Consider the following 11635-nt stretch of genomic DNA (forward strand, 5'->3'; position numbering starts at 1 on the left):
CATCCTGAGGCAAAGGTTAAATTATACTCTCTATACTCTACTAAGTAAGGCTGGGGAGACCGCAATTTATTTTAGAGAATGCTACCAAAAAGTTTAATCTTTGAAAGTGTGGAAAAAACAGACTTTGGATACAGAAACACCGCGTACAGCTTTGATTTCCTCAACAATAAATACCTACTCTGTAGGTTTTTATGAAGATTAATGTGCGAATGTGTATCAGGTTCCCAGACAGCATCTTGCGCATACATACGAGGTTTTCAGTAAGTGGTGGTATTTTTCTTTTCAAATAACAATTAAAAATAAGTTTCTCTCATCTAGGAAATTCCCTTTTGTAGACTATCTAATTTCCTGATGATATTATTAAAAGACAAATTACAATACCTAGTTTCAATTTATATATTAAAAGTCAACATATTATAAAAAGCATTCACGATATCTAAATACATAACAGCAACCATAATGTTCTTCTGAAGATTATCTGGAAGCTTAAAATATTTTCCTGGTTTTGGATATCAAATTATTTATTTTTGTCTTTAGAAATAACCAAGCATTCTGTCAGTATGAAAATGTTAAATAGGACTTAGCTATACTGTCTCTCTTTCAGGTTACATACACAGCCAAACCTGTTACAAAAATAATAGTTTCAAATACATAAATGAAAACAGGAACTATACAATGATAAATTCCCATATATTTTCAGTGCTTTGGAAACAGTTGGCTGTCACCGTCCTCTTTTGCTTTTACATCTACTCAGATGTCAAAGAAGGTCCCCTTAATTTAATAAAATGCCAGAAGAGGTAATTGACATAAAACGTGAGACTGAGTGAAGCACATCCATCATTTGTAGGCAAGTCGAGCACAGCAGAACCAAGCGGCCCGCGTCAAGGGAAAGGGATTACACTTCCACATGGGCTTTCAGACCTGAGCGACGTGAGACAACACACTGCCGCACAGTACAATACAAGCTCTGGCTGAAGTGGCTCCTGATAAATCAATGTTCCCGAGAGGACTGCAGATCCTCCTCCCCAGCGTTCTGTCTCACGGAAGGCTTGTACGGCCAAGGCAATCAGAAAACTAGTGACTGATTCAAGTCATGGTAGATTTTATTTATTACAATAAAATCTGCCATAAGAACAATAACATAACGCATTAATCTCACGCTCCTTAGTTATATTTGGAGGTAGGGGAGCAGGTATTATTATTTTAGAGTTGAGGAAACCTAGTGACCGTGTTTTGACCTGTCAGACATTACAATGCGAGTTAGTGACGCTGCAAGGACTCTCCTAATGCCAGGTTCTGCATCTTTCTACAACGTCACTTCAACTACAACAAATTTACCTTTTAAAAGATTAATTTAACCACAAAGTTCTGCATCTATATTCCTCACGAGAAATCCAGCTTCATTTTAAAACATTTTACATATTTTAAAGAAGTGATTGGATTGTTTTCATAACAATTCGTGATTTCATTACTTTATTGTCTAAATCTAAGGAAGATTTTTACTATGTTCTATTAGCACAATGACACAAAATAACATCAACTTACTTTCACTACACACACACACACACACACACACACACAGAGTTTTACAGAAAAGCTGCCACCCCTCACATTTACTGTGTGATGTTAAACACAGCTTCTCTGGAAACAACTCAATATTTTAAGGAACAGAACTAAAAATATTGTTTCTACCTGACTGAATGACAGAATCTTTCAGATTTCTCTAAATAATACAAAAAGGATCCTTTAGATGAAGGCACCAATGTTTGTCTGTTTTAAACCCCTTAAAGAAAAAAAATTTTAAGTATTCTAATATACGAAAAAAACTGTTTTAGATCTTCAATATTTTTGCCTAAATGCATTTCACAGATGATTGCAGCAATCATTATTTTAGCAATTGGTTAGTAGCAAGGAAAAACCAGTTTCTAAAATTCATAAAATAACGAATGGTTTAATCTGAATACAATGGCACTTAATTTACCTACGTGAAAATTATACAGCAAGCCTAGACTTTTAACTAGGCAATTGAATTAAATTATAGGTCATGTGTACTCTGTAAAAATTAAAACTATTTTCATGAGGATTTAACATCTCAAACTAGCATTCTGATTAAACAGCCAAACAATGAACTCACACCACTCTAAACAACATAATTCATATGTAATACTTATGCTGTGAAAATGCTCATCCCTTCAGATAGATTTACAAAACTACTGAATGATTCTGTTTCTCTCACTGAGCTAAATATATTCCATGTACACCTAAAAAGGTAGTGAAGAGATGCTCAAAAATGCCTTAGTCGTAAAGTCAGTTAGGTAGTGGGATCCTCTTCCTGAGAACAGTTACTCAGGGACACACAGGTCACAAGGAGAGAGGGGAGGACCATTTTTTTTTTTTTTTTTTTGCACGGTACGCGGGCCTCTCACTGCTGTGGCCTCTCCCGTTGCGGAGCACAGGCTCCAGACGCACAGGCTCAGCGGCCATGGCTCACGGGCCCAGCCGCTCCACGGCATGTGGGATCCTCCCAGACCGGGGCACGAACCCGTGTCCCCTGCATTGGCAGGCGGACTCTCAACCACTGCGCCACCAGGGAAGCCCGGGAGGACCATTTTTAAAAGCAGACAGTAATTATCAGAAATCAAAAACAGAAATACACACACACATCCCAGGCCCAGAGGCCTTCACTGATGAATTCAACCAAACATTTAAAGAATTAATACCAATTCTTCACGAACAATTCCAAAAATAAAAGAGAATTTCCCAACTCATTCTGTGAGACCAGTATCACCCTGATATCAAAATCACAGACACTACAAGAAAAGAAAAATACAGATAAGTATTAATTAGATGCAAAAATCCTCAGCAAAACACTAGCAAACTAATTCCAGAAACACATAAGAAAGATGACCCACCCTGACAAAGTGGGATTTATTCCAGGAACACAAGGTTGGTTTAACATCTAAGTCAATTAATCCAAAAAATAATAAATAAATAACCCATATCCTTTAAAATATAGTTAAAGTCTCTGATTCTTGTGAGTCTTAACTGACATCTAACACTTTGTTTAAAAGGGTTGGCTGGGGCTTCCCTGGTTGCGCAGTGGTTGGGAGTCCACCTGCCGATGCAGGGGACACGGGTTCGTGCCCCGGTCCGGGAAGCGGCTGGGCCCGTGAGCCATGGCCGCTGAGCCTGCGCGGCCGGAGCCTGTGCTCCGCAAAGGGAGAGGCCACAACAGTGAGAGGCCCGCGCACCGCAAAAAAAAAAAAAAAAGGGTTGGCTGTTAATAAGTAATGTTTCATTGAATAATGTTAAAAAAAACAAACAAAAATCTTCATTTGCTTTCATGATTCCCAGAACAAATTACAGGTAAAACAAGTTTGTCCTTTATGATTGACTTTGTGATTTGTTATGTCATAAACTCTTTTGGGGTTTGTATTTGTCTCCTTAGTCCTAAGAACAACATGGAGATAGTCATCCCATTTTTAATTTAGTAAATAAATAAAGAAAAAAAAGATAAAGTAGATAAAGAAAATGAAAAAAAAAAAAATCAAGTAATGTGATATACCACACCAATAAAAGATATCTCAGTAAAAGCAAAAAAAAAAAAAAAAAAGTTGACAATATCCAAAACCGCTTTATGATAATAATGCTCAGCAAACTAGGTATGGAAAGGAATCTCCAGTACCCGATAAAGAGCATCTATAAAAACCCATAGCTAACATCATTCCCGATAGTGAAAGACAAAGGCTTTTCCCTAAGACCAGGAACAAGGTGAGAATGTCCACTCACTATTTCTATTCAGCTTTGCTGGAGGTCCTAGCCAGGGCAATTAGGCAAGAAAAAGAAATAAAAGGCATTCAGATTGGAAAGAAAGAACTAAAACTATTTCTATTTGTCAGTGGCAACATTTTATATGTAGAAAATCCTAAGAAATCCACCAAAAAACTACAAAACAATTCTATTTACAATAGAATAACTTTAAAAAGCAATTAATGCTCAGAAATAAACTTAAAAGAAATGCCAAACAAACTCTGAAAACTGGAAAACATCACAGTAAGAAATTAAAGATCTAAATAAACAGAAAGACATCCCATGATCACAGATCAGAAGACTTAAGATGGCAATACTCCCAAAATTGATCTAGAGATTCAACATAATCCCTATCAAAATCCTAGCTGGCTTGCTGAAGAAACTGATTAGCTCATTCTAAAATTCATATGGAAATTCAAAGGGCAGAGAACGGACAAAATGACCTTGAAAAAAAAGAACAAAGTAAGAGTACTAGCACTAGGTGGAAAGGAACAGAATTTCAGCCCTACTCTCAAATCACTCAGAACATGCCCTCACTTTGGAAATTCAAATATATAGTTAGGTTGATAAAAACTCTGGGCTTGGGTTTACTTATGGGATTTTTCCTATAAACTTACCATTTGTTTTATCATTTTGTAAGAAAGCTGAGTTTAAGACTACATAACAGGATAAATGTTTCTAAGTCGTGTATAAACATTCATTGTGGCTCCTGTGACCTGGAATCAAGGAAAAGTATCCATTTCTGGTTAAAATCTAAACCTCACTATACTTTATAATGCTTCAAATACAGAGTAGCATCTCTCTGAAAGTACAGTTCCAACTTGCAAAATAGCAGAGTGGCATTTTTCCTTATTCTGACAGTCTGACAGCTTTCGGTATTTAAAACTCTACAATTACTTTTCCAACGGAGTAACTGTACTTACATCAATATCCTCTTGGGTAAAAGTTTCTGGATCTTCTCCCATCATGTTGGCTAAGTGTCTCTTTCCTATGTTGAATTCTTCAATCTGCTTTTTAATAAAATCCACTGTGTAAGTTTCATGTCTTAAGGCTGCAACATTTTTCCTTGCTGCTACAACGGTGGTGTGTCTTAACCTTAATATCTAGGAGAAAATACAAATGGAAAGAAAAGATTTTAAATTAAACAATAATCTTACAGGCCACTGTCTCTAAATAAAACAAGACATTCAAACAACTCTCTTTTTATTATGGTACTCAATTGGCAGGAGTCTGGAGACAAGGTAAAGGCTTGTTAAGACAACTGTTCCCTGCTAGAAAGCTTGCTTTTAAAACCTTCTGCTTACAAAGTTGAAACTACTAGCATTTCAACACATTATAAATAATAATAACAACAATAACTGTGAGTGATATGCTACCTCCGTGTCTGCTACAAACATCCACATTTGATACCAACTGATCAATGTCGGCTGCTGTGATATTTGACACACAACGAATGAAGAGTAAAACGTCACTCCCTTAAAAAGAGGCAAGTGTACATGCAGACAGAAACTAGCAAACAGAACACACGGACCCAGTGACTTGCTTCTAAAGAACAGAATACCACTAACATGGTAGAACATCACTTCTTAGATGAGGTTACAAAAAGACTGTCTTCCCCCCTTTTCATCCTCTCTTGACCAACCTGAGGGAAGCAAGACGTGGTAAGTTGCTTTCCAGAGCTCCACAAGGCAAGAACTGAGGGGGTCCCCAGCCAAGAGCCAGCCCAATAGCCAGCAAGGATGTGACTCCTGCTGACACCCACACTGAGTGTGCAGGCAGCGGATTTCCACCCCCAGCCCCAAGATGACCGTAGCCACCGCCAACACCTGGGCCGCTGCCTTATGGGAGACCCTGAGCAGAAGGCCCAGTGTAACCGTGCCTGGAATCCTGACCCACAGAAACCGTGAGATAAGTATCTGCGGTTGTAAGCTGCTAAATTTGAGGGTAATTTGTTATCCAGCACTAAATAATGAATCATTCAGCACCCCAATTACAACAAGAAAGCAGGGTACAGGAGAGTTCGCTTACCCAGTTTCATAAGCAAGGAGAGGTGGGAACGATGGGCGTAGCTACTATCAAGCTTTCTTTAAATAAGAGCTTTTTAAACTACAGAGGGAAAATGCAAATTTTAATATCCCAGTATTTTCCATAATTAAAGCAACGAGGGACACACTAAATCTATCCTTAAAAGGACAGGATGAGATCTCAAAGGGTGTTATGCTACCAAAGGGGTTTTCTTCTCCACTGCTAATAAACAGCAATTTCTAAAAGTCAAAAATTATCTAGGGGAAAACACAACTAATTTACAGACCTGTATAGTATCTGATACAAACCCCAGTCAATTTTTAAATTTGCTTTTCAAAGAGTTTTAGCAATTGCCAGTAGTTTATTAAGACCCTACTGTAAAAGCAATTGGATGCTGTGATATAGAACATTATAATCTCCAGGAGCCCACAAGATGAGAGATGAAAAGAACAGATCCTTAAGACAGAGATGGCAATGTTTTTACAATAAAAGCAAAATATACAAGGGCTAAGGTATCAAATGTTATCCATCATCCTTCTCTGGCAGACAGTGCAATTCAACAAAGGCATATTGGCTCAGTAAAAACTGAACGTTTAAGCACTAAGAAAGTGCTTAGTAGAAAATAAAGAGGACATATTGATGTTTGTAGTAATAGTTTTCAAAACAGAAATTGGTCTACTGCTTTTTCTTACTATGAAAGTCATAAATATTACAGAAAGTAAATTGGCATTCCTACATAAAATTATATTGACAGGCATTAAGAATTCATGGGCGGGGCTTCCCTGGCGGCACAGTGGCTGAGAGTCCGCCTGCCGATGCAGGGGACACGGGTTCGTGCCCCGGTCCGGGAAGATCCCACATGCCGCGGAGCGGCTGGGCCCATGAGCCATGGCCGCTGAGCCTGCGCGTCCGGAAGCCTGTGCTCCGCAACGGGAGAGGCCAAAACAGTGAGAGGCCCGCGTACCGCAAAAAAAAGAATTCATGGGTAACCTTTGTATCACACCATGACTGTCAAACTGCTTATAATAAAGCCAAAACTACCTTCATTTGTGACAGTTAAAAAAAAAAAATTCAAGTATCTTCACATAGCCATACACTTTCTAATCCTGTCCCACCGCTCTCTCACCAATTATTATACCAATTATAATTGCTATAACCAATTATTTGTTGTTGCCAGAATCCACTGACTCTGTACATCTCTGTCCCTTGTGGACCTATTACATGTTCCTAGAACAGAATACCTCTCTTTTCTCACGTAACTCCTAACTGACTCTCCCAACACCCCCTCTGAGAAGCTGCCCACCTCTCTACCCATCACAACTCATTTGTATTAGGCACTGCACTTCTGTGCTTTTCTGTATTTACCTTTCTAAATCTCACAGTACACTGTGTGTAGATCCTTGATATTCACGGGTTTAAAACCAGAAAAATTTGGCCATTCCCAAGTAATATTCCCTCCTCCACCCCAAATTTGGGACACTCAGATATCTGCACTTGTACTGAGCCATTAACATGAAACGTGTACACAATTCTGGTATGCAGGAGAAAACCTGGAGAGCTTCCCAACTGAGTAGCCAGGAGCCACAGCTTAACAGAACTTGTTTCTTTTTCCTTTTGCATCCGTGTCAAACATTTTTGACTGTGACCCACAGTAATAGCGACTGCTTATTATCACCCTCTAGGACGGACACACACACACACATATATACATAAACAAAAGGCAAAAATACCCTGTATAAGATGCACTTTGATTATTATAATTATTCTATTCTCTCCACTCCCTTCTTTAACCTCTTATGAGATTTCATAACTAATGGGTTATGACCCAAACTAAACAAAAAACAGGTGTAGTGTTTCAGCAACTCATAAAGTGATTAAAAACTTTGTTGTTTTATGAAACATGGCCCGTAAAAGAAATATAATGATTAATATTGGAGACGGAAGTGAAGAAATGCTAATATTTAAGACAGATAAGCTCTGTGCCAGGAAAAAAGCTTTATAAATGTCTTTAGCCATATAGAAGGAACCATTAAGGTTCTGATGGGGTCAGTTAAGTCCTTCAGGTGTATCTAAGCTGTACTGCATGTGCTAACACATGTGCTGTGGAGGTATTGAGGAATTTGGGGATTCAGCATCTCAGGACCATCCCTTGAGAGTGCTAAGGGTGGATACCATCTAGTAATTGTTTGACTTCAATGATTTGTTTACTTCGCAGTGCCTGGCTCAAGTGAAGTGCTCAGTAAACATCTGCCATATGGGTGAAAAAAAAGAAAAGCTTTACTTATTTCAGGAGTGGTCAAGGAGGTGAAATTAAAGTAACAAAGAAAAATCATTTTTCACCCACCTTACTGAAAAAAATAATAATACCTAATGCAGGTGGAAAGAAGGGCATGCTTTTACATCAACGATGGACTGTGAATTGCTACAGCCTTTCTGGAGAACTATGTGGAAACATCTATTAAATGTCTACTGACATTTGCAGCAATCACCTCACAACTGGAACTCTCTCCTACAGAAATAAAAGCGTCAGATACAAGATATTTGATGTAGTAAGAATTACACCAGGATGTTTACTGAACACTTTATTAGTGGGAAGAAAAAGGAAACAAAGCAAATGCCCATCAACTGTTAAATTAACTTTGATACATTCACACCACAGAACATTATGCAGCAGTTACACACATAGTAGGTGACTTGGAGAGATTTCTGCTATACGTGTAAGTTAAAGAAGCAAAAAGTAGAACAGGATCCATTTTTTGAAAGTATGCATATGTATGCATGTCTATGATTAAAAGAACATCGAGAAAGACACAGAAGGATACATCCGTTCAAAGGTTTGGGAGTTCCAGGGATGGAGGAGAAGTTAACAACTCTCTGTCACCTCCCCTACTTTGTGTCAACAGTAAGAACATTCTGTATGCTACAGTCCCTTTTATAGGAAATTATGCGTATACAAAAAGGATACACTCAAAAGGGATGCATGAGAAAAATAAAAACTTCCAACCTATTTTTCAGCTACAAAATAATAAAAACAAATGTTTGTTGGATAAATGGATGGATGGATTGGTCCATCTGAGTTAAAACATAAAAGAAAGAAGATTTTTAAAAAAGATGGCACTCCTTTTTCAACAGTTTTTGATCACAGTACTTGACTTTTTACAGTATTTGGTACTGTCAGTCACTCTCCCTCCTTGGAACACTCTCCTGTTTTCTATGCCTCCACACTGCCTGGGTTTTCCCCTACTTCTTTGGCAGGTCATTCTCAGTCTCTTGGGTGGCTCTTCCTCTGCTGTTTGTCCTTCAGGGTCCGATCCCTCTGCTTATTCCTCATTCACTACAACCTCCCCTAGATGATCTAATTCATTTCCAAGACCTCAATTACCATCTACAAGGTAACAGCTTGTAAATCAGCTTTTCTTTAACTTGCTTATCTATGGGTTTACTGGAAATCTACACTTGGACATCCCAAATATAACTATTTAATAAACACAATTATATCCAAAACTAAGCTCGTTTCCTTCCCTCTCAAATCTCGTTCCTCCTACTCAGATCCCATGTCAGTAAATCGCATCATCATCCAATCAGCTGTGAAACTAGAATCCTGGCTTCCCACTGCCCTCAGGATTAAATTTAATTTAGAAGTTGTGATCTCCATCTCTCAGAGACAAAGTACCGGGAAAATTAAGAAAACGGAAACTGCACAGATGCAAGACACTTTAAAACTGTCACTCTCTCTCCTCTCCACTGTGCGTGCGACTTTCTGCATTAAGTCTTCGCGTCCCTGCAGGGGTCCAGTTCTTATCCACCTCCGCCCTCTGGACCGCGGGGCTCGCGGGCAGGTAGGGACCCATTACCCACCCGGGCGGCGGGTCAAGACAGGGGTCGCTCTAGTTCCGTCTCAGATAACCTCCCCCTCACTGCACCCTGAGAAAACCAGCAACAACGTCCAGGGAGGGCACCAGAAGCCAATCCCACTCCTCTCTCTACCTCAGACCGCTGCTGAGCACCTAAGACCCCACCCCAGGGGCCCCGTCTGAGGGCGCGGAGACGCCAGAGGACCGCGACGGAGCCGGCTCCACATCCGCGTGCTCCAGGGACCAGCACTCCCACCTCTCTCAGGCCTTACCTGGCATCCGGGACTTCTCTGCAGCTTAGCAGCCGCGGCTTTCCAGAGGCCCTGTCCCCGAGCAAAGCTAACCCTACCCCCAAGAAAGAGCCGGTACGAAGCAGCTGCGCCGCAGGGCACACGTAGAGCCGCCATGTTGGCTACGGGAGGCGCGGGCAGTAGGACGAAAAGGCGGGGCTTGCGGACTGCGCAGGAGCTGATGGGCTCCGGGTCCTCGAGGCTGCCGGGAAGAGGCGCTGGGGCAGGGGGCGTGTCCCGCGGCCAGAGGCGGCTCGTCGCTGATTGGGTGCAGGAGCCCGAGGGGCGTGTCCGACCCCGGCCCGGGGCAGGTGTTGACCGTGCGAAAGGTAGTGGGTCTGCATCCTGGCCTCGCGCATCTTCTGCGCGCCTTGTAGTCGGTCGCTCCCCGAGTCTCCTTGGAACGACTGCCACGTGGCTGTCTCGCCAGCCCTTCCGCCCCACGTCCAGCCTGCCCTAGCGCCGGCTCCCCTGCTTAGCCCTGTCTTCACGCTCCATCATCACCCAGCTCCTCTCTCCGCTCAGTAGGACCGAGCTCCGTGCCTCTGCTCCCAGCAGACCCATTCCTGGCATGGGTTTTACCTCCTCCTCCCTTCCCACGTGGATCGGGGTCCAGTGTCTCCACCCTCCTCCGGAAACTGGTTGTTTCCTAAGTGTATGAAGCGCAGGCTAACCCTTAAACCTGCGAGGACAGACACTTGTCTTTGCTTGTCACCCCCTTACTGTTAGTACTAAGCCTCCCTGGAAAATCAATCAGAACTAAATAAATGGGTATGAATATAGATGAGCATGGCTTGCCTTCTGGGGCTTTTTTACTGTTTGCTCCAGACAGTAACTCCCAGGGCGCTTTCTACGAAATACATATTACAGGATGTAGTAAGCCGCTCTTAAAGGGTTTCCAAACAATTAGATTCGAAGGATCAGTAAAATTAATACGCAAATACACACATGCATATGGAAAATCTGAGGTCAAGTTGTCAAGCAAATAAATGTCATCTACTATCATCACTATTTCGTAAAACACAGAACATGTTAATATTAAGAAGGTAGAAGTGACATAATCTTGGAATGAAGTGTGGTCCTTCAAATGTAGTGCATTTATGCATACGCAAAGCTCGCACTCGTTCTTTTTGGTGTTACATTTTAGGCTAGAGAGACTTTCATCAGAAGTTGGCAGAGGGGCTTCCCTGGTGGCGCAGTGGTTGAGACTCCGCCTGCCGATGCAGGGGACACGGGTTCATGCCCCGGTCCGGGAAGATCCTACATGGCGCGGAGCAGCTGGGCCCGTGAGCCATGGCCGCTGAGCCTGCGCGTCCGGAGCGTGTGCTCCGCAACGGGAGAGGCCACAGCAGTGAGAGGCCCGCGTACCGCAAAACAAACAAACAAACGAACAAAATCGGCAGAGACCCATGAGCTAGTATTCGGGAACCAAGACTTTATGACTTATTAAAATAGATGTCTTTAAACAGCAGTTCCTACACATTGTAAAAAAAAGTTTTTTAACTTAATTGTGGACATTTCACCAAGACAATCAAATAAGTATGTAGAAGCAGAATTTATATCATTTTTTAAAAATGACATGTTGGAGCATATGAAAAATACATTAAGTACTGAAATTAAGATTAGGAATTGTGGAAGTTCTTTTCTCTAAGATTC

The 11635-nt window shown here is 41.1% G+C and overlaps 1 protein-coding gene across 1 annotated transcript in view; it reads right to left on the bottom strand.

The window, feature by feature from the left end:
• Window positions 1-10101, bottom strand: part of MRPS9 (mitochondrial ribosomal protein S9) — a 45394-nt gene extending 35293 nt beyond the window's left edge. The window contains exons 1-2 of the mRNA XM_007456829.1: window positions 9962-10101; window positions 4734-4913 (exon numbers count right to left, since the gene is read on the bottom strand). Coding sequence (XP_007456891.1) covers window positions 4734-4913; window positions 9962-10096 — 315 coding nt within the window. The 5' untranslated portion in view covers window positions 10097-10101. The remainder of the gene's footprint in view (window positions 1-4733; window positions 4914-9961) is intronic.
• Between the last annotated feature and the right edge of the window lie 1534 nt (window positions 10102-11635).

This window comes from Lipotes vexillifer, unplaced genomic scaffold (genome assembly GCF_000442215.2).
Source record: "Lipotes vexillifer unplaced genomic scaffold, Lipotes_vexillifer_v1.1 scaffold777, whole genome shotgun sequence".
Classification (NCBI taxonomy): Eukaryota; Metazoa; Chordata; class Mammalia; order Artiodactyla; family Lipotidae; genus Lipotes; species Lipotes vexillifer.